At 49.3% G+C, this 20,636-nt stretch overlaps 2 protein-coding genes across 3 annotated transcripts in view; one reads left to right on the top strand and one right to left on the bottom strand.

The window, feature by feature from the left end:
• The first annotated feature begins 761 nt into the window (after positions 1 to 761).
• On the top strand, positions 762 to 4,032 carry CMTM5 (CKLF like MARVEL transmembrane domain containing 5). 2 transcript variants are annotated; one of them, XM_088142194.1, is made up of 5 exons: positions 762 to 1,155; positions 1,946 to 2,113; positions 2,370 to 2,465; positions 2,887 to 2,965; positions 3,771 to 4,032. In XM_088142194.1, exons 1-5 carry the CDS (start codon positions 1,057 to 1,059, stop codon positions 3,785 to 3,787), a joined length of 459 nt encoding a protein of 152 aa, XP_087998320.1. In that variant the 5' UTR covers positions 762 to 1,056; the 3' UTR covers positions 3,788 to 4,032. The 2 variants fall into 2 exon arrangements, with proteins under 2 accessions (XP_087998320.1, XP_087998321.1); XM_088142195.1 differs by having other exon boundaries at positions 1,946 to 2,098.
• Positions 4,033 to 6,852: 2,820 nt separating this feature from the next.
• The window catches only part of MYH6 (myosin heavy chain 6), a 43,770-nt gene continuing 29,986 nt past the window's right edge, over positions 6,853 to 20,636 (bottom strand). The window contains exons 27-41 of the mRNA XM_088142223.1: positions 20,437 to 20,527; positions 19,420 to 19,809; positions 18,590 to 18,716; positions 18,351 to 18,469; positions 18,052 to 18,248; positions 16,980 to 17,163; positions 15,366 to 15,531; positions 15,103 to 15,227; positions 14,206 to 14,514; positions 13,807 to 14,010; positions 12,871 to 12,996; positions 11,823 to 12,098; positions 11,016 to 11,111; positions 9,198 to 9,332; positions 6,853 to 7,006 (exon numbers count right to left, since the gene is read on the bottom strand). Coding sequence (XP_087998349.1) covers positions 6,986 to 7,006; positions 9,198 to 9,332; positions 11,016 to 11,111; positions 11,823 to 12,098; positions 12,871 to 12,996; positions 13,807 to 14,010; positions 14,206 to 14,514; positions 15,103 to 15,227; positions 15,366 to 15,531; positions 16,980 to 17,163; positions 18,052 to 18,248; positions 18,351 to 18,469; positions 18,590 to 18,716; positions 19,420 to 19,809; positions 20,437 to 20,527 — 2,566 coding nt within the window. The 3' untranslated portion in view covers positions 6,853 to 6,985. The remainder of the gene's footprint in view (positions 7,007 to 9,197; positions 9,333 to 11,015; positions 11,112 to 11,822; positions 12,099 to 12,870; positions 12,997 to 13,806; positions 14,011 to 14,205; positions 14,515 to 15,102; positions 15,228 to 15,365; positions 15,532 to 16,979; positions 17,164 to 18,051; positions 18,249 to 18,350; positions 18,470 to 18,589; positions 18,717 to 19,419; positions 19,810 to 20,436; positions 20,528 to 20,636) is intronic.

Raw genomic sequence — 20,636 nt, forward strand, 5'->3', positions numbered from 1 at the left:
GATTCTCCGGAGCAGAGGCTTTCAGATTGCACCCAATTGCACCCGGTTCAGGTGAGAATCCAATCGCTCGCCTTGTCTAAAACTGCCCGCTAACCGCTTCTGCTGCTGTTAACATTTACAAGGCGGGGGAAAATATTTTAGCCGCTGAAACAAATCTCACCGTCCACGCCGCGAATGCCTGTCACTTTTTCTTTCCGTGGGTCCCGTTGCAAAAAATAAATAAATAAATAAATAAATAAATAAATACGCAGGAGTTTTGTACTTAAAAAAGACCTGGCGGCGCCGGGTCGCCCCTTTTCTCCCTCGGCCTCCATTCCGAGTCCGACCCGCAGCCTGGTTGCCGAGCCTTAAAAAACTGAATTTCTACCTGTCGAGCTGCTAAACGCCTGTAAGAAAAGACCCCAAAAAAGTGTTCGCGAGTCTGCAGCGGCCCTTGAGAAGCTGCGCAGCGAGATGCAAGGAAGAACCCCTAATCCGGTGGAGGTTTTCATTCGCTGCAATGAAAATAATATTTTGCATATTTTTGGACCCCCGCCCCCCCGCCCCCTTCTGCCCGGGTCCCCCTCCCTTGGCCGCGATCGCCCCACGCCCGCCGCGTCGCCGTTCTGCGGCGCCCCCTGCTGGACGCGAGTGGCAGCGCCGGCGCTGCGCCTTTTCCCCGCTGCGCTCGGGCGCCCCCTGTCGGCCGCCGCCGCCGCCGCCGCTCCGCCCCCGGCTCGGGTCCCTTCGCTGCTCCTCGCGGAGCCGCGAGACAATCGGGCGCTTGTTCCCCGGCGCTGGTCCCTCCTGGCCCGGCTGGACAATCCCTCTTTGTCCGGCGCGGGATGCCAGCGCCGCAGGGCGGGGGGCGGCCGGAGGGGCTGCTTCGGGGGTGGGGAGACCGCCTTGGGGGCCGGCGGTGGCGGCTGGAGCGCGGCGGTGCCTTTGCGCCTCGGGTCCTCTCCTCCTGCGCCCCCCGCCTCCTGCCGCTGCCCCGAGGGCCCCTCCTCGCCCCCGCGCCGGGGACGCCGACCACCCCCCCGCCCCTGGCCTCCCCGCGCCCCCGCAGGCGGCAGGATGGGCGAGCACGAGCCGGCGCCCGGGGAGCTCGGGGGCTTCGCGCTGGACAAGGACTTCCTGCGCTCGCCCAAGGGGGTGCTGATGGGGGCCGAGCTGGTAACCGAACGGACCCCTCCCCGCACGACCTCCCTCTCGGCTCCCCGAGGCTGCACCCTCCTTTTCCAAGCCTGGTTTCCTTTTCGCCTTAACCTTCCCCTTGCGAAGACCATCCTGCCCCCTTCTCCCTCTTCCCCTCCGTTTTTATATCTCGGCAATCGCCAACCCTGATTTTTTTATCAATGCCCCCTTACTGCCTTTCCCCGCGCCCCTCCCTCCTTGACCTCCCCCAATTTAACGGTATCCTAACTACACGTCCCATCGTTCCCGCCCCATCACGGCCAGGTGGAGGGGCTGGGCACTGGAAGGCTGGGGAGTGGGGAGACCTCTCCCAAATTTGTAGCCCAATTTTGGGGGGGCACAGAGAAATTGCTCTGGGGGATGGACAGTTGGGGAAAGGGGGTTCAGCCCCCCATATCCCGAGGTCGGTGAATAGTTTTTCATAGCGCTGTGCTAGAGTTCTCATCAGGCACAGATTGGTCTTCTGGATGGGGCTGGTGGCGTTTGCACCTGGAAAGCAGCAGGTTCTCTTGAGCCAAGCACTGGGGGGGGGTATTTGGGGGGCGGTGGACAAATACCTGATTCAGGTGAATTGCTGCAACTGATAACTGCCTGGCGCGCATGTCTTTGGGGGTGGGTTCCCCCGTTGCATCACAAATGTGCAACTCCGGACCCAGGCGGTCACTGAAAAGGAAGGAGGCGCGTTTCCCTCTTGGAGGGTGTCCTTCTCTTGTGGGGGGGGGGGAAGAGCTGCACCATTCACACATTTCCTTCCGCCTCCCTCTCTCAGGGCCTCTGTTTCTTGGTGTTCCTGCTGCTCACGGCTTCTGTTTCTGCCTACATGGGTGCTGCCTTGCTGGAGGTGCTGGTGACCCTGGCGTTCCTGGGCCTGCGGGCGACGCACTTCCACGAGCGCCTGAGCCGTGTCAACTGGCCCTGCCTGGTGGGTCACCTCTCGGTTAGCGTCACTGCTGTCTCTCCCTCCCTCCCTCCCTCCCACACTGCTTTGGAGCTGATTGAACAGCACTAAAGTGCGCTGAAATGCGTGGCCCCAACTTTCCTGCCCTTCCTGGGCTTTTCTAGCATTTTAAGCAGTGTGAGGATTTTTTCTATCTTGGCGATGGACTTTTGGCAACTCTGTGCTGGGTGCTTCGAATGGGGCAGCAGCCGGCTCCCCCCACTCATTCGGCTGTCCTTTCTGTCTTGGCCTGTAGGACTTCCTTCGGTGTGTCAGCGCAGCCATTGTCTTCATCGTTGTGGCCTTCGCTGTCATCGCGGCCAGTCACGACGGCTCAGCTGTGTCGGCCTTTGTGAGTGACTGCCGTGCTTGTCGATTCCTGGTTTTAGGAGTTTGACTCCCAGAATTCCCCAGCCACCATCTGGGGAATTCTGGGAGATGTTATTCCAAACATCTGATCTGCCCACAGGGAGGGTCGAAAAGTTCCATTTGGTGGCAACCAAAGCCCCGCCCCTTCTACATGTGCTGCATATGTAGAATACATGTAAAAAAGGGGGCGGAGCTTGCCTCCAACAGCCACCATCTTGATTTTTTTAACCTTTTCCATGCCAGCCCGGGAATCCACTGCCATGTAATTTTTTTTCCCGTGGGAAATCTAAGAGGATTCACATGCAGTGGGAGTTAAATGCCCATGAACAGCTGGTTTGAAAGAAAATTTTGTCTGAATCTGAGAGCCCTTCAGACCCCCAGGCCTTGTTTCTGTTTCTTGCCAGGTTTTCAGCCTTATTCTGATTGGGATTTTCTGCTTGGATGCCTACAATACCTACCGGGCGGAGATGGGATCTGACCCAGGTGAGCAGAACAAATTAGCTTGTAGAATTCTTGCTAATTCTGCGGTCGCTGGCTGAGGTAGCAGGACGGAGCTGGGCTTGAAAAAAGCCAAGCCAGGCTGAGCGCTGGGATGGGAGACCACCAGGAGATGTCCGGACCGCGGGCTGCGCTGGGAAGTTGGAGCAGTGGAGCAGAAGCCGTGGAGGCAAGCCAAGAGGGATGCGTGGGTTTGTCCTTGAAATCCCCAAGTTTTGAATGAGATCGGTTTGGTAAAAAGTAGGGTGTAGATTAGAGTCCTTGCGAAACGGATGAGCAAACAGGTGCCTTGTGGCTCAAAGAGGCATCTGACGAATCTGATGACTGATTTACTGGAAAACTGGAACAATGATTTAATCCTGGCTGCGCGACAGGGAAAGAACGAGAGGGAGGCGTTTGCAGAAGGTGCAGCTGCCTTGATCAATATTTAATAGTCATAAGTATCAATAAAAATTGATGCTCTGTCATCCTCTAACGCTGTTTCTCAATCGCTGCCACTTTAAGAGGTGTGGACTTCAACTCCCAGAATTCCCCAGCCAGCATGGCTGGCTGGGGAATTCTGGGAGTTGAAGTCCACTCCTCTTAAAGTGGTTGAGGAACGCATATCGAACAGGGGCACATGCTAGGAAGGGGTGTAAAATAATCCAAATGGTGGCCCCGCCCGTGCACCTAAACCCATGCCCCGTGTTAACATGCCTTTTGACTTTTTTGACCTTCCCGCACATGCTCCGAGGTCAAAACCCACCAACCTCAGCTCCCACTGAATTGCTTTTCCTCTTTTCCTTTATAGATCCGGATCGTGGCTGAATCTGCACGCTCATGTGTCCCTCACTCCAGCGGTGAAAACCCCACCTCACGTCTGCAGCTTCGGTCCCTGCGCATGACTGCGTTCTCCCATCTTTCCTCAAAATCTCCCTCAGGCCCTCCTGGCGTCAGGAAGCAGAAGAGATCTTCAGTGCCTGATCCTGCAACCCGTGGAGAATCTGGATCCGCAATTTTGGATGATTTCCAGATTTAACTTGCCGGAAAGGCAAGATTAAAAATGCTTTGGATGTGGTGCAACGGCCTGACGTTTCCAGTGTGTTTAGCAGAGACCGTGTGTGCACATGGATAGGCAGGCATGAGGGAGCGAGCATCGATGTCTGCTCGTGGGAGTGAACATAGGATGGTAGAATCCCAGAATCAGAAGGTATCTTAAGGTCATCTAGTCCAACCCGGCAGAGTAGGACGCACTGGAACATCTCTAACAATGCCTATCAGCTTCTGTTTGAAGAGCCCCAGTGAAAGAAAGCTTGCCACTTCATGTGGCAACCTATTCCCCTCGCTGATGCTCACGCACGTGGGAGGCTCCTCCTGGTGTCTGTGGTCATGTTACCCCTGTGGCTTGGGGCAACAGAGGACAACAACATTCCCACTCCCCATTTCGTATGTCTTCAGACAGGGCAAGACTGCTGTTGTAAGTTACGCACCTTGCCACCAATGGATGCAATTAGCGTACAGAAGTAGGAGCGTGCGCCGTGCAAGACCGGGTGTGCAAGCATGCACAGGTGGAAGGTTCAAGCGCCCCTTAACCCTTGTGCAAATCAGGGGAAGCAGAGGGGGCTGAGTGAATGCAGGTCAGTGGTTGTGTAATATTAAGCATGCCCCAAACTCAGGGGACCGAGAAGTTTGTAACAAATCATGGATGTGGGCGCATTGTAAGTGCAGGTCTGGAGGCGGGTGGTTAAGAGTGAATGGCCCTCAGTGTGAAGCAGTGGGTGTGATGCTTGAGTGTGGCAGAGAAACAGCCTATGTAATGAGTGTGAGTTGAGGTGAGGGGTGGGGCGGGGGGTGGAAAATGAGTTTTCAGACTTTTTCAGGCTGTGGAATCTGTTAAAAAATCCCGGCATTTTTTTTCTTCCTCACTTTATATTAGTTTTTATCTTTAAAAAAATTTTTTTTTAAATAAAATTGTACAAAAAATTCCCAGAATTTTCCCTGATAAAGAGGCAAAGCTGGCTGCATTGAAATTTTGAATTTCTCTTTTGCTTCTCATGGGACTCCATCAAATGTCATGGAATCTAAAGTTCCAGGGACACCATTTGAAAAAACTTGGTCTAAAGCAGGGTTTCTCAACCTTGGCAGCTGTGTGGACTCCAACTCCCAGAATTCCCCAGCCAGCCTGCTGGCTGGGGAATTCTGGGAGTTGGAGTCCACACAGCTGCCAAGGTTGAGAAAGGCTGGTCTAAAGATCGAAGAGCAGAGATGATGAATTGTCCAGGGTGGGGCTGTAGAGGGGCCAGGCAAATGGGGAGCAGAGAGGGGAAATGGGGTGTCTGCGGGGGGGGGTCAAAAAAGCTAAAATGGGGCCATGCTTGCATGACGTAAGCTGCCATCTTGACTTTTTTAAAAAAAGGCTAATGATTTACATGATTCACCCCACTGAATGTTTCCTTCCCACCCACCCACCTACTATAGATGTCAGGTGGAGAAGGTGCAATACTGTTTTTCTTTCGCTCTCTTTAGAGGGTGTGTGTGTGCGTGCGTGTGTGTGTGTGTGTGTATAAGCAAGATCCTCGTTTGGCTGCCTATCACGGGCTTCTCCCAGACCGCTGTTCTGCTACCCCATGAAATCAGTGGGGAGAGAAGCTTTTCAACCCCTCCACACTCCACACTCCTTGGCCACACGTCACGTTTGAGCTGCATGGAGAGACCTTCTGCCACCAGGATGTGGCGCAGAACCAGCGCGAGCGTCGCTTCGGCGGCAAAGCCTGCAGGATAAGCTTTCCCCATTCCCTCTGGATCTGCCTTCCGGGTGCAAGGCAAACAAGATAGTCTCACCCTCCTGTGGGCTGGCCAAGCCTATGTGTGTCCTCATAGCAAGTCCACTTCTCAGTTCCCTGAACACCAGTCTGCACACACCAATAAGAAAATCCCAGACCTTCACGTGTTCTTTCCTCCTCTCTCAACATGTCAAAGCCTTACCAGAGGCCTCTCTGGACTTGGCCAAAGCTTCTGTTTCAGACTGGGGACTGATCAGGGATAGTAGGGTGCAAGAGAATTTGACCTCTGCATGGAAGGAGAGCCGTAGGGAGTGGGAGAGCAGAGGAGATCTGAAGTTATAAAGCAGTGTTTCTCAACCTTGGCCACTTTAAGATGGGTGGACTTCAACTCCCAGAATTCCCCAGCCAAGGGCCCAAACAGGGCCCAAACAGATGCTTTCAGAAAACATGGAGAGGACAGTTAGGTCCCTCTTCCCTTGCTACTCCCCACCAGCTCGATCTGAAAATGTTCCCTTGGATAACCAGATCCACGGTGAACTTCTCATCTAAATGGCTCTCTCTCCCAAATTAGAGAGCAGGAAATTTCACTGTTAAATTATGCATGTCCCCTTCTGCCTGATTGGAAGGGAGTAACCCCACTTTTGATGCTAAATGTATTCCTGTCCCCCCCCAACATTCCTCCTCACCTGGAAGTACAGAGAACTGGCGGTAATGCTTACCATCCCCACCAGAGGGCACCATCCTATAGGGAATAACTCCTGGTGGACTCTAATTTCACCCGCTGATGCCAACTCTGAACACCAGGGGGCACCATTGTGGTTTGCTAAAGGCAACTCCATGATTCTGCAACTCTGGATTAAGAGAGATGAACCAGATTCTTAATTTTTAAGAAACAAATGAGGTAGTTGGAAATGTAGCTCAGAAGTACCCTTATTTAGAAAAGTCCCAATACATGCATTGCCTAAATATGAATTTTGGAAACTTTTCCCCATGGACCGACATGATTCTGTTGTGTTTTGATTTTAACAGTGGTGGGGAAAACCTCTGCCTGTTTGATGCCTGCTTGTTGTTGGCTCTTAAAAATGCATTTCAGGTTTGAACAATAGAAATGTTTGGCAAAGAGAGCAAATGGGATTCGAGTTGCTATTCAGATTTATTCACTGCACTATATTCATGCTATGGCGTCTCAAGGCAAAGATTGTTAAATTGCTGGTTTGGCTAAACTGAGGTTTTCCAGACTTCCTCACTCTTCGTCATGAAGTTTCTGGAAAAGAGAAGCACGAAAAAGAAAGCAAAGCATGAAAAAGTAAAACTGGGAAGGCAGAAATCAATCACAATCGATAACTTATTACATACCACCAATTTCTCGGATTCTATTATTTATTTACAAACGCTGTTTTGATTGTATTTTAAAGGGTTTTTTATTCTTCTTCTTGTTGTAAACTGCCCAGAGTCGCTCTCTGAGATGGGCGGTGCCTACATTTGGAATATAAATGAATAATTTGTGGCTACCACAAAATACACATGCATTTTTCTCTGTGGGGTGATCACCTGGGGGTGGTGAAGAGCCATAAAAGTTCCAGGGTGTGAAAGAAAATCTAATTCTGGTGAGAGGGCTCCATCAGCTAGTGCCGGTTCCGGAGTCGATGTTGCTCCGGGCAACCGTCAGCCTCACAACGTAGACCAAACCAAGAAACCAATTTCACAAGAAGGCTAAAACGTCTTGTATTAATATCGGCTATAGTAGCAGAATCCTGCAACTCTGGCTGTGATTTATCTCCCCCCCCCATACTCCTGTGAATGAAGGAGGTGTCTCCCTGAGTCACTTGCACATAGCTTCTGGTTTGGGACTTAAGCCCTGCTTTTCCCCTTGCTGCTTTGGTCATCTCTGACAAGGTCATCTTCCTTATTCTCTACAGCAGTGATTCTCAGCCTTGGCCGCTTTAAGACCCGTGGACTTCAACTCCCAGAATTCCCCAGCCAGCATGGCTGGCTGGGGAATTCTGGGAATTGAAGTCCACATGTCTTAAAGCGGACAAGGCTGAGAAACACTGCTCTACAGCATCCCCAGGAGAAAGAACGGGATGCAAATGTAATCCCACCCCTCCAATATTTGGGACAGCCCTGTAACTTTTAAAACACTTCTGATTTGGGGGGGGGGTGGATGACCCACCCAGAAAGGCTGCCTGGTGGAGTCATAAATATCACTTTGAATCCGAGTTCTGTTTTCCAGCTACAGAAAGAAAAGAGAAATGAAAGGCTGTAAGGACAGAGAGAGGGGAATAACACCAAGCTCAGATGCCAATGACTGAACGGGTGGGGGGGAGGAAGAGAGATGTGGGATTGTGGGGAAGAAGCAGGGGTGTCCACAGGGAGCAGGTCAAAGAGGTGAAGATGGTAGCCACGGCTATGGGATTCAAACCTTGCCCTTTTTTATCTGCATGTAAAAGAAAGCAGAACTTTGATTGCAGCGCTGTGGCCACCACCTTGACCTTTTTGACCTCCTCCCTGTGAATATCCTTGGGAAGCAGAATTCTGGACCAGGTAGGAAAATTCAATGGGCAAAGGCTACTAGTTTGGCCTCACATTTTTTTCCTGGAATAACTAATGGTGGTGAAAAGGAAAACGAAATGTATGTATGTGTGAATCTCTATCTATCTATCTATCTATCTATCTATCTATCTATCTATCTATCTATCTATCTATCTATCTATCTCTATCCATCCATCCATCATCCATCCATCCATCCATCCATCCATCCATCCATCCATCCATCCATCCATCATCTCTCTCTCTCTCTCATCTCTATCTATCTATCTATCTATCTATCTATCTATCTATCTATCTATCTATCTATCTATCTATCATCTCTCTCTCTCTCTCTCTCTCATCTCTGTCTCTCTCTGTCTCATATCTGTCTGTCTGTCTATCTCTCCATCCATCCATCCATCCATCCATCCATCCATCCATCCATCCATCATCTCTCTCTCTCTCATCTCTCTATTTATCTCTCTCTCTCTCTGTGTCTATCATCTCTCTCTCTCTCTGTCTCTCATATCTATCTGTCTGTCTGTCTGTCTATCTATCTATCTATCCATCCATCCATCATCTCTCTCATCGCTATCTCTCTCTCTATCCATCCATCCATCCATCCATCCATCCATCCATCCATCCATCTCTCTCTCTCTCTCTCTCATATCTCTCTCTCTCTCTCTCATCTCTCTCTCTCTCTCTCTCTCTCTCTATCTATCTATCTATCATCTCTCTCTCTCTCTCTCTCTCATATCCATCCATCCATCCATCCATCCATCCATCCATCCATCAATCCATCATCAGGAGATAGGAGAAAGCAATGGGTAAGTCGAAACAGAAATGTGTGATTGTGCACAAGAGAGAGGCTGATTTCAAGCGTTTGCTGGTTCTGTCTTCCTCCTCCGGGCCATAAAAACATTCACCTTTCCTCCCACATCACGACTTTTGGCCTTCAGCTTGTTGACCTGGGACTCTGCGATGTCCGCCCGCTCCTCGGCTTCATCCAACTCGTGCTGGGCCTTCCGAAATTTGGCGAGGTTGGTGTTGGCCTGCTCCTCCTGGGGAGGGAGTGGAAGAGGATTGAGGGGTGTTCGTTGAGTGCAGAAGCCTCACGTGTTGTTCTTGTGTTATTGCTATTGTCCATCTCCCTGTTTGGAGTCCTCTGTCCAGTTGTGGGCACTACACTCCAGAAGGGACAGGGGCAAAGGGAACCAGGTTCAGAGGAGGGCTACCCAGATGGTGAAGGATCTGGAAATCCAACCCTGTGAAGAACTGGTTGAAGGATCTGGATATGATTAGCCAACAGAAAAGACAACCGAGGGGAGATACAAGAGCAGTTTTCAAGAATCTGAAGGATGTCACAGAGAAGAAGCGGCTTTGTTCTCTGTGGCCCCAGAGGGCAGGACCAGAACCAACGGAGGTGGAAGGAGGTTCAGGCTAGACCTCTGCTGGAGCAAACTGCCTGATGTGAAGGACTTCTTCCAACAGAGACTTCAAACAGAGGTCCCTTCCAACTCGCTGATGGTAAGAATCTATTCCAGGCAGATCCCTGCCAAGACTGGAACCCCTAAAAGGAAGAGATCCAGATCTGGACGGGACAAATTCCGATACAGCAAAGAGGGAAGATGTTTCTGCATTTCTTGACTGCTTTCCTTACAGTGGTCAAATTGATGGCAGCCAGATTGGGTCACTCTAAAAAGGACATCTTTTTTTAAAATTCAGAGGCCAGGGAGACGGGAAAAATTCCCACAGGTTCTTCCCAGAGAGAAGACTCCCAGTGTGATGAATCAGAAGACATCTTAAAGCAGTGTTTCTCAAACTTGGCTGCTTTCAGACCTGTGGACTTCAACTCCCAGAATTCCCCAGCCAGCATGCTGGCTGGGGAATTCTGGGAGTTGAAGTCCACAGGTCTGAAAGCAGCCAAGTTTGAGAAACACTGTCTTAGAGCATAGAGTTCTTCTGTCTTTTCCTCCCTGGCACTTTTAGAAGAAATGAGAGGAGGAAAACACTGGGAAGGCCAGGATTGCTACAAGGAGAATTTGTCTATACTTCACACATCAGAAGAAGTCTGGTCGCACCTTTCAGACCAACCTTGAATTTAGATTTGTACAGCTAGCTAAGATTAATGGTTTGGATACGAACGGGTCAAGAGTTTGTATGACGATACTTTGGCACCAAATTCTGTAATAAAGAGAGTGATTTTTTCCCCAGCCGCTCTGTCTCTTCAACTGTCTTTCTTGGAGGACTAAATAGGCTTGCTATGCTTTTAAATAAAATTGGTTAGTCTGAAAAGGTGTGACTAGACTCCTAATTTTGGCCTCCCATAAACTAACCCGGCTTTCTTCCTCTTTCACAGAATATTACCCACAAATGAGATGCAGTGATAGTACAAGGACAGATTCCTTTCTCATTTAGCTCACCCAATCTTCCATCGTTTCAATTAAGGGTTATCCAGGGCTTAAGAGATCAAGCAAAACAGTTTAAAGTCTGGTAAAGCTTACTTGTAAGATTAGCCAAATCTTTGCTCCTGGCTGCTTGCTCACTTTTAAAATCTCCAGCTCGCGAGACCGAAAAGCAAACCGCCAGGTGAGCTTCCTCTAAGCAGCTTGACTCACCCACTAAACTTTTAGCTATAGCAAAATTGGGTTTTTCCTGTAAACCGCCCTGTAGTGAGATGGGCAGTGACAAATTTGAAATATAAATAAATAAATAAAAATAGGGACATGCGCTTAAGAACTCACCGCTTCTTCGGCTTGTCTTTTATAGGCTTTGACCTTCACTTGCAATTTATCTACCAGGTCTTGGAGTCTCAGCAAGTTTTTCTTATCCTCCTCAGTCTGCAAAGGAAGGAAAATGGGAAAGGTGTGCGGGGAAGAGCCATCGCAATCTGTCCGCATGTCCTTCTCTAAGAGCTAATGCTTTTGTCCTGATGTCTGAACCGTATCGTGTGCACACCGCAGTTTGCAAGCGGCTATCGAAACCGTCTGTCTGAAACCGGTTTGCGAAAAAGGAGTTTGTAAATCACCCTTGATTATGGAGTTAAGCTGACAAACCAAGAGGTGGTCATAAGTGTGAGGACTGGTTGTAAGTCATTTTTTCAGCGCCATCATAACTTCGAGCTTAAATGAATGGTCGTAAGTTGAGGACTACCTGTACACGCACACATATACACATGATGAAATTTCCAAAGCTACCTTTAATAAGCATTCCACATTTCTGAAGTCTGGAAGGTATGCACGCTTTTAATTTGCCTGATGTTTTGTGCAAGGGTTTGTGATTAGTTGATGATGCAGCCAGAAAGCACCTAAAACAGCCCTTTTGCTGGAGCAAAGCAGGAGGTCTGCTTGGATAGAAGATGACCTGAGAATTTCACCTCCCCTGCTTGGAGCTCCATGACGAAATAAAAGCAGGATATAAATGTAATAAAAACAAATCCTATGCTTTCTAAAGTCAGAGAAGCCATAGTGTTTCCTTAATGAGACAAACACGTTTTTATCCCAACCACCCAACAAATTGTTTGGCCCAGAAGACCATAAAAACCTGCTTACCTGGTAGGTGAGCTCCTTGATGCGGCGCTCGCACTTGCGCATGCCCTTGACGTTCTCCACGTTGCGCTTCTGCTCCGATTCCAGCTCGTTCTCCAGTTCCCGCACCCGGGCCTCCAGTTTCTGAAGCTGCTTCTTGCCCCCCTTCAGGGCCAGCTGCTCTGCCTCGTCCAGACGCATCTGCAGGTCCTTGATGGTCTGCTCCATGTTCTTCTTCATCCTCTCCAGGTGGGCGCTGGTGTCCTGCTCCTTCTTCAGCTCCTCCGCCATCATGGCCGCCTGCCCCATTCAAGAGGACAATGGAGAAATACATCCACCAGAGAGAGGGAGAAGGACCGCCCACATGCTTTACTCTTTACATTAATTGGGGAATTGATCCTAACCTCACAGACTACTTATTCATGTGAATATTATGGTCAGGGTCCTCTTTTGACCCAGGATGCCTCTGTCCACCAGTGTGATGGTGGACCAAAGCAGAGGAGAATCTTCAGATGTGCCTCATTTCCCAGACTTTGGACCTCCTTATTAAAAACAGGAGAAGGAGGAGCTATTTTTGCCCCCCAGAGTCTATGTAGGGTTGTGATGGAGAAGAAGGGAGATCCTGGACAGCCTCCCTGTCTCTTTCACACCCAGCGTTTGGCCTCATCCTTCCTCCCAGGATCACCTGAACCAGCTCCATGGATGTGAGGAACAGAGATGGGCTGGAGGGTATGTGTGTAAAAGGGAGAACAGAAGTCCTTCCTCACCATTTCTCATATCTAGATCTGAAATGACGTGGTCACAAATAGTTAAGGAATGCAGAGATGACATGGTCTTTCTAAGTATGGGACCTTTTAGAAAATATAACATTAGACCCTTGTGAGAAGTATCAACTTCCCAGTTTTCAACACTCTCTTTATATTTTCTCTCTGTTTCAGAAAGAAGGAGAGAAGATAGAAGGACTTTCTTTGAGGGCCTTGATGGCTCCAGTTTGGGTAATGGGAGAAAGGGCAAAATTGTCACTGTGGGCCAATAGTTGCCAACGCGAGTCCATGATTTCACTCTCACGCACATCTGTGATGGCCTTCTTGGCCTTCTCCTCAGCATTTCTGCACTCCTGCACAGCTTCTTCCATTTCTGACTGAAGCTGGGTCAGATCGTTCTCCATCTTCTTCTTTTGGTTGATGAGGCTGGTGTTCTGCAGGAAGGTGGCAACCAAAATAGCTGTGAGTCAAGCTGCTAATGGAGGGAAACAAAAGAAGCTGAACGGATTCAAAGGCTCCGAATGGTTGGCGTGTTCACATAGCATGGGACCTATGAATTTCAAGGATGGCTTGCAGCAAACATCCCGAACCTGTTTTCTTCTAGATGACTTGGATCTACAGTAACTCCTGGAATCTCCACCTTGTGTGCAATGTTGACTTAAATCATGAAAAGTGCTCTGCGTAGCGCACAAACATGTTTGGATCTGTCAGCCACCAAGGCGGACCAGATCAAGACACAAGATTAGAGCTCTACTTTATTGAGATAAGCTCTAATAACAGAATCTTCCAAGTCTGCCTGTACAGTATTTTCCCTTCCCTCCCTCTTATCCAGGTAGTCCCTGGGTTAAGAATGCTCGGTTTAAGGACGACCCATAGTTAAGAACAAAGTCTACTGTAGCAAGATTCGAGTTAAATCCACAATGATTCGAGTTAAATCCATAATGGTTTGAGTTCATTACACAATACTACTTATACCTTATTATACAATAATACTGTTCTGGCTTACATACAAATTCGACTTAAGGACAGACCTTGGGAATGGAGCTCGTTCTTAAACTGGAGACTACCTGTACTCCAGTGAGTAGCCAATGTGAGTCTTTTCCTAATACTTTCCCATCTCCCTGAGCTTCTGCACCTGTTGTTGTCTGAACAGGCTCTGGGTGGCTTCTCCAAGGTCATCTCTGTGGCTCCCTACACAATCTGATTCAAAGAAACACGAGAGAGACCACCTGGTTCTCCTTTACCTGGGAGTGGAGGAGCTGGACCCTCTCACTGGCCTCTGTCAGTTCCTGCTCTGCCAGTTTCCGCCCACGCTCCGTCTGCTCCAACACGCTGCGTAGCTCTTCAAGCTCAGCCTGCAGCAGAGTGTTCCGCCTTTCCACAATGGCGATGTTCTCCTTCAAGTCCTCGTTGGCTCGTAGGGCATCGTCCAGTTGAATCTGGTTGTCCTGGGCAATCGAGAACATACAGCCTAGAGCAAACCTATTTCAGATGGGAAGCATTCCACAACAATGCCTTTTTCAAAAAATCCTTTCATGGATATGCTTTACCACACTTCTCCATTGTGTCCTGATGATAGGACTCCTTCAGCCCCTAAAACTATGGACTAGCGAGGAAGGGCTGAAGGCTTTGTATCTCATTACCTTGAGATGGGCATGAGCAATTTTGAGGTGCTTCTGAACCTCAGCGGCCACCCGATTAGCTTGGCTAAGTTGGATCTCCATATCATTGAGGTCACCCTCCATCTTCTTCTTGATCCTCAGGGCCTCGTTGCGGCTGCGGGTCTCGGCGTCCAAGGATGCTTGAAGCGAGTCCACCATCCTCAAGTGATTCCGCTTGGCCTGCTCCATTTCCTCGTCCTTCTCAGCCAACTTGCGCTCAATATCGGCCTTAATTTGGTTGAATTCCAGCTGAGCTCGGAGGATCTTTCCTTCCTCATGTTCCAGAGAGGCCTGTGGAGTCAAGGAATTATGGGTGAAGTGAAAGTATAAATGATGAAGGAAAAAGGGGAAGAAAGGGATAGCATTGAGACCTGGGACCTTTCTTACCTCAAATTAGAGTTCCTTACTTTCTAATGGACAAAAGCTTATGCACTTAGTAGCTTCCTTCCTTGCTCGTTTTTCTGAAATTCCACTTTTTTTTTTTTTTAATGGAATCCGGGCTGTGATATCCATGTGGCACCCTGCAATGTTTTTATTTTTTTCTCCAGACAGCTCTGATTTGCAATGGCTGTTTTTTTTTTCTTTTAAAAGACAATAGAAGTGCTAACCTGAAAGGAAAGTCACTGCTGAAATGTTTAGCTCTGTTGTGCCTTTAATTAAATGCTTCCTGCTTCAGATTCTGTTCAGTTTATTGCCTCTCGCTGAGAGTAGGTGAAATCAGTGAATAAAGCTCCTTGTTTGTTTCTGTTCCCCACCTGGGAAAGAGGAAGGGACTCTGCTTCCCTTCAGATGTTTTAAATGCGTTTTATAGTGAAATAGGAAAGAAATAGGAAAGAGAAAAGCGAAGGGAAGGGAAGCCGGGAGCTGTACTTCTCTCACCTCAGCCTCCTCCAGAGCTGCCTGTAACTCCACTTTCTCGGACTCAAGCTGCTTTTTCACTTTTTCCAACTCATGCATACTTTTGGCCCCTTGACTCAACTGTTCTGTGAGATCAGAAATCTCCTCTGCGGATTGAGAAGAAGAAAGAGATTTGGGTCACACTCTGCTGTGAAGGAGAAGGACAAGTCAGGGATGTCCCCCGACATCTGGCGCCACTGAGCAAGGAGGCCTTGCTGAGACCCCTCTCCGCCAGCTCAACTCACCTTGCAAATTCTTGTTCTCTCTTTTTAACGTCTCCAGGTGTTCCAGGGACTCCTCGTAAGCATTCTTCAGCTTGAAGAGCTCAGTGCTGAGTGAACGGGACTCTTTCTGTGAGGCCTCCAATTCTGCCTGAGATTCTTCATTCTTCTGCTTCCATTCAGAAAGAATCTGAGGGGGCAGAGGATAAGGGAGGCAAAACATTAGGTTCCTCCTTTTTCTTTTACCCCATTACCACCTTCTTCTCTTCTCTTCTCTTCTCTTCTCTTCTCTTCTCTTCTCTTCTCTTCTCTTCTCTTCTCTTCTCTTCTCTTCTCTTCTCTTCTCTTCTCTTCTCTTCTCTTCTCTTCTCTTCTCCTCCTTCTTCTTCCCCTACACCCATTTACCTTTCTTCCCAAATGAGAGAACTTCCACAAACAGGTAGTCCTCGACTTATGACGGCAATTGGGACCGGAATTTCCATTGCTAAGTGATGTGGTTGTAAAGTGCTTAGTGATGGCAATCCCTGCAGTCCTGGTTGCTGTTGCTAGCCACAGTCATTAGGCGAGGCAACTTCTGGCTGGCTTCCCACAACCAAAGTCAGTGGGGAAGCCGGCAGGAGGTAGCAAGTCCCAGGCTCACAGGCACTTAAGGGGCTGCTGCCAGGTTGGGGAGGGAGTGAGGGGGTGTGAGGAGGTGCGGGGGAAGGTCAGGGAGGGTGCACGAGGATGACAGAGAGGAATGGGGAGGATGTGGGAGGATGAGAGGGGGTGCGCAAGAGGCGCTGCATGGGTCAGGGAGGGGGTGTGAAGGGGTGCACGAGAGGTGTGGGTCTAGGACAGTGTTGTCCAAACTTGGCCACTTTAAGATGAGTGGACTTCAACTCCCAGAATTCTCCAGCCAGCATGGCTGGCTGGGGAATTCTGGGAGGTGAAGTCCATTCATCTTAAAGTGACCAAGTTTGGACAACACTGGTCTAGGAGGATTGGGGAGTTTGTGTGGGGACACACGAGTAGCCAGCATGGTGCAAATGCAGAGGGTCTGGGGGAGAGTGTGTGGGTGGGAGAGACTTACTCCAGCGACTTGTGACCTTCCCTGCTGGCTTCCTTGTTGACTTTCTGGCAGGGAAGGTTGCAAATGGTGATCATGTGACTGCAGGGTGCTTGGCAACCGGTTGTAAGCACAAATGGGTTGCCAAGCACACAGATTGCAATCACATGACCACAGAGGTGCTGGGACGGCCGGAACTCTGAGGACTGGTCATAACCACCATTTGTTCAGCACCATTGTAACTTGGAATGGTCACTGACCGAATGGTCGTAGGTTGAGGACTACCTGTAGCCACCAGCTTCATTCCCCAACCTCTCCAAGCCAAGCCTCTGATTGTTCTCATTGCATAAATTCAGGATTAGGGTTAAGAATGAGCCAACCATCATCCAGCAATGTTTCCTCCAGCTGACCAATAGGGAGTTGGGAGGCAGGGATTGGTAGGGGGCCTAGCCTGCTCTTAGCCCAGCAGGCCATCAATGTTTGCAGTATGAGTTGCACTGCAGCTGAATTGGAGCAGGATCCACTGTGGGATCTGAGAGGGTTGGTGGTGATGCGAGAAGCCGTGAGCAGATGTTCTCTGTGACCCTCACCTTGTCGAAATTCCTTTGCTTCTTGTCCAGGGCAGCTGCGGCCGCGTTTGAGCGCTCCACATCCACCATGAGATCTTCGATCTCATTCTGAAGACGGTGCTTGGTCTTCTCCAGCGAGGAACATTTGGCGTTCACGGCCTCCACCGCCTCCTCGGCTTCCTGGAGCCTCTGGGCCAGCTTCTTCCTGGCACATCAGGGCAATAGAGAGAAAATTACCACCGGAAGAGGTCTGCTTCTTCCCCCAACAGATGGGGAAAGCAAATCTCCCGTTCTTCTCTGGATGAAGGCCCCAAGAGTGGCCAGCCAGCTGCAATTTATCCTCTCATGCTCTGTGATAGCTTTTAATGAATCTTAAGGTGGGACCAGCCCAGAACTGCAAAGAAAGGCATTGATGTTTGGGGTCTAGAGGAGGCATTCCCAACCCTTGCTTGTTTGGCTTCACAGGTCTCAGATAAGCTGTCTGGTCCCCATTTGTCCAAGCTAAGACCCCCCCCCCCGGAAAACTTCCCTACCCACCTACCTTGGTGTTTTTAAAATGGGGATTTCTCCTCCAACCAACAAGCTTTTTGCTCGTCTTATACACTGCCATTTTCAAATATAACCCGAGCCAAAAGCTTCTCCATTAGAGGAAGCACCTGTGAAGAGAGATGCCAGGGGTCTTGAGGGGAGGGGTGGAGAAGACATTGGAAGCTGGGAAGTGGGAGGCACACAGCATGGGGTGCATGTTTATGAAGGAGGAGGACATGGAGGCCAGAGGCTCAGAGCAGGTCCCAAAGGAGGGTTCCAAGGGCTGTCAGGCCCAAATGTCCTTCCTCAATGCCAGGAAAAAGAACATATAAATATGTTGACCTTCTTGAGATGACATCAGAACAAGTAACAGGCCAGAGAACAGGTGGAAAACTTTGCCCTCCATAAGCACTTCCAAAATTAAGTTGGGCTATTTCATGGAAATGCTCAAAGGATTCATTTCTTTGAGCACAAACCCCACTCCAGAAGTCACGCCTGCTGGTTGTCCAACTAATCTGTTGTGAAGTTCAGGGTGTGGCCTCTTGAGTTCGGCTCCCTCACTTACTTGGCTTCTTCCAGTTCCTCTGTTCTCTGGATGGCATCTGTTTCATACTTGGTTCTCCACTGTGCCACTTCAGAGTTGGCCTTGGAGAGCAAGCGCTGGAGCTCCGACTTGGCTTCCATCTCCTCCTCATACTGTTCTCTCAACAGGTCGCAGTCATGGCGGGCTGACTGCAGAGCGTGTGCCAGGGCATTTTTGGCCTGAGTCAGTGAGGAACACATGTAAATTTGGAGGATTTCCATCACACCACCCATCCTCATCTCTAAACCCTAACCCACAGTTCCCAAGGGATGTTTCTTCACCTTGGACTCCTCTTCTAATTGTCTCTTCAGGTCCTCCATTTGCTGTGTGTAGGATTGTTTCCCACGAGTAAGCTGAGAAACAAGAGCCTCTTTCTCTTCGAGCTGTCGAGTGACTTCTCCTGAGGGCCGGAAAGAAGAAACACTCAGTTCCAGAAGCTACGTGGAATAAGAGTTTCTTCTTGTGCTGACCTCACGAAGAGGAGGGGGACAACAAGAGGGAGAAAAATGATAGCTGGTACCATTTTCAGTCAGCAGTTTAGCTCGCTGTGTGTTGGTGTCATTGAGGGTCCTCTGCGTTTCCTCCAATTTGGCACGGTAATCTGCACACTGGTCCTCTATCGTGCGGCACATCTTCTCTAAATTTGCCTGCCAATAAATAGAAGGATTAAAAACAATGAAGGCCTGGCAGCAGCGGGAGCAAGTTCTCCCACGAAACCACTGCACGATTGTGATGGAATGGAATTATGAAGGCCAGACTCAGGGAGAAAAACATTTTCTTTCATCTCCTGAGGCGCGAGGGAAAGATAAGAGGATGAGACTGGCACCTCCCTGAGGAATTCACAATGTTGTGGCTGGCATTACTTGGGAGCTGGGGTTTCAGTCTGGGAAGATTCTTGCTAGAGGTTGTAGCCAATAAACATTGCTGGACTGAATTTACATGGTTTCCTGGAGTTCCTTGGGCTAGGCCTGATATCGATATTTGTGGTTAACTTCACTGAAAGGACCTGCACATGGAAAGTGCCTTCAACCATTGGAACAATATGGCTTTTGGCATGTAAGAGTTCAGTTGTAGAGTCTCCATGTGCAGGTGACCAAATCCATGGATTCTGAGGTGGTCCTACTGCAGGCACATCTTAGTAGTCCCGCATCAGCTGACTGTAGGGGCATCTATGATATTTAAGATCCTGAAGCCGGTCTAGGAGATAGTGCTCAGCTTGGCTTCTAGCTGTTATTTTCCTCCCAGCTTCCACCTGCAGTGCCTGTAGCACCAGTCTACCCAAGAATGCGTTTGGGGTCCTTGGCCCCCTTAGCTGACTTTGGACCCTCCCCTCCTCCACTAACATAACACCTTGGCCTTCAGAATCTGCTCCATGTTGGAGGCCACGTCATCCAGTTCTAGCTTCAGCTCGCTCTTCTCCTTCTCCAGCTTCTGCTTCACACGCTGCAGGTTGTCGATCTGCTCGCCCAGCTCTGCCGCAGAGTCAGCGTGCTTCTTGCGCAAGGTGGCCGCTGTGGCCTCATGCTGCAGGGTGGCCTCTTCCAGGTCACGCCGCATCTTCTGGAACTCGGCCTCCCGTTTCTTGTTCAACTCAATCTGTACTGAGTTGGCTCCTCCGGCCTCCTCCAGCCGCTCGCTGATTTCCTCGAGTTCTCGCGAAAGGTCAGAGCGTTGCTTTTCTACCTTGGCGCGGGCTGCGCGCTCTGCCTCCATCTCCTCTTCCAGCTCTTCAATCCGTGCCTGAGTGATGGGAAAAAGATTGATCTCGATATCCTTCCATTATTTAAACTCTTCTAGATGTATGCAAGATGGAGTATGTATGTGCGGGCTGATAAATCAATGACATGAGCATAACTTCTGAAAAGGAAAAGATGGCCCATATCTTTAGACCAGTGTTTCTCAACCTTAAAGTTTCTCAACTTTAAGACGTGTGGATTTCAACTCCCAGAATTCCCCAGCCTGCAGCTGGCTGGGGAATTCTGGGAATTGAAGTCCACACGTCTTAAAGTTGCCAAGGTTGAGAAACACTGCTTTAGACCATCATTAAACCTCTTCAGATTTTGCAACCTCATCCTTAATGAGATGATCTTGCAGAACAGTCCACCAAAATCTTGCATGGTTTAGCAGTCCTAGAACTTGGGTCCAGCTATCAAAAGCTTCTTCACTCCACAGCAACCCTCAGATTGCTTCTGTAGGACATTCTAAAGCTAGAACACAGAACTCAGACTCTGAAATCTGGAGGACACTCTATAGCTGAGCAGTTTTCTAGACTTCTCTTCCCATGGCTTAGGAAAGGGCAAAACGGCCAGTCTAGATTCTGGGGAATTTCTCCCTTATCCTGGGCAAGAGTCAAAGATCATTTGGTACCTGTAGCTCCTTCAGTTTCTTCTGCAGCTGTGAGCCCAAAGCTTGTTCATCTTCAATCCTGCTGTTCTGCTGGTTGATATCAAACTCTTTCCTGCAAAGGGAATTCTGGAAAGTAAACACTTCTCTAGCGCTGGCATCTTTCCCAGGTCCACACGATATCCATCTGACCACTTCCTAACTTACTCAAAAACCATGCTCTG

The sequence above is a fragment of the Python bivittatus genome, unplaced genomic scaffold, assembly GCF_059951505.1.
Source record: "Python bivittatus isolate LINGU-HERP-01145 unplaced genomic scaffold, Pbiv_v1 ctg000370_np1212, whole genome shotgun sequence".
Lineage (NCBI taxonomy): Eukaryota > Metazoa > Chordata > Lepidosauria > Squamata > Pythonidae > Python > Python bivittatus.

What these genes read in the sequence shown, in the direction of transcription:
- CMTM5 (XM_088142194.1), top strand. Translation starts at nt 1,057, where the DNA reads ATGGGCGAGCACGAGCCGGCGCCCGGGGAGCTCGGGGGCTTCGCGCTG. An exon ending in TGCTGATGGGGGCCGAGCTG is followed by an intron (nt 1,156 to 1,945) that starts GTAACCGAACGG and finishes TCCCTCTCTCAG; the next exon opens with GGCCTCTGTTTCTTGGTGTT. An exon ending in GCTCAGCTGTGTCGGCCTTT is followed by an intron (nt 2,466 to 2,886) that starts GTGAGTGACTGC and finishes GTTTCTTGCCAG; the next exon opens with GTTTTCAGCCTTATTCTGAT.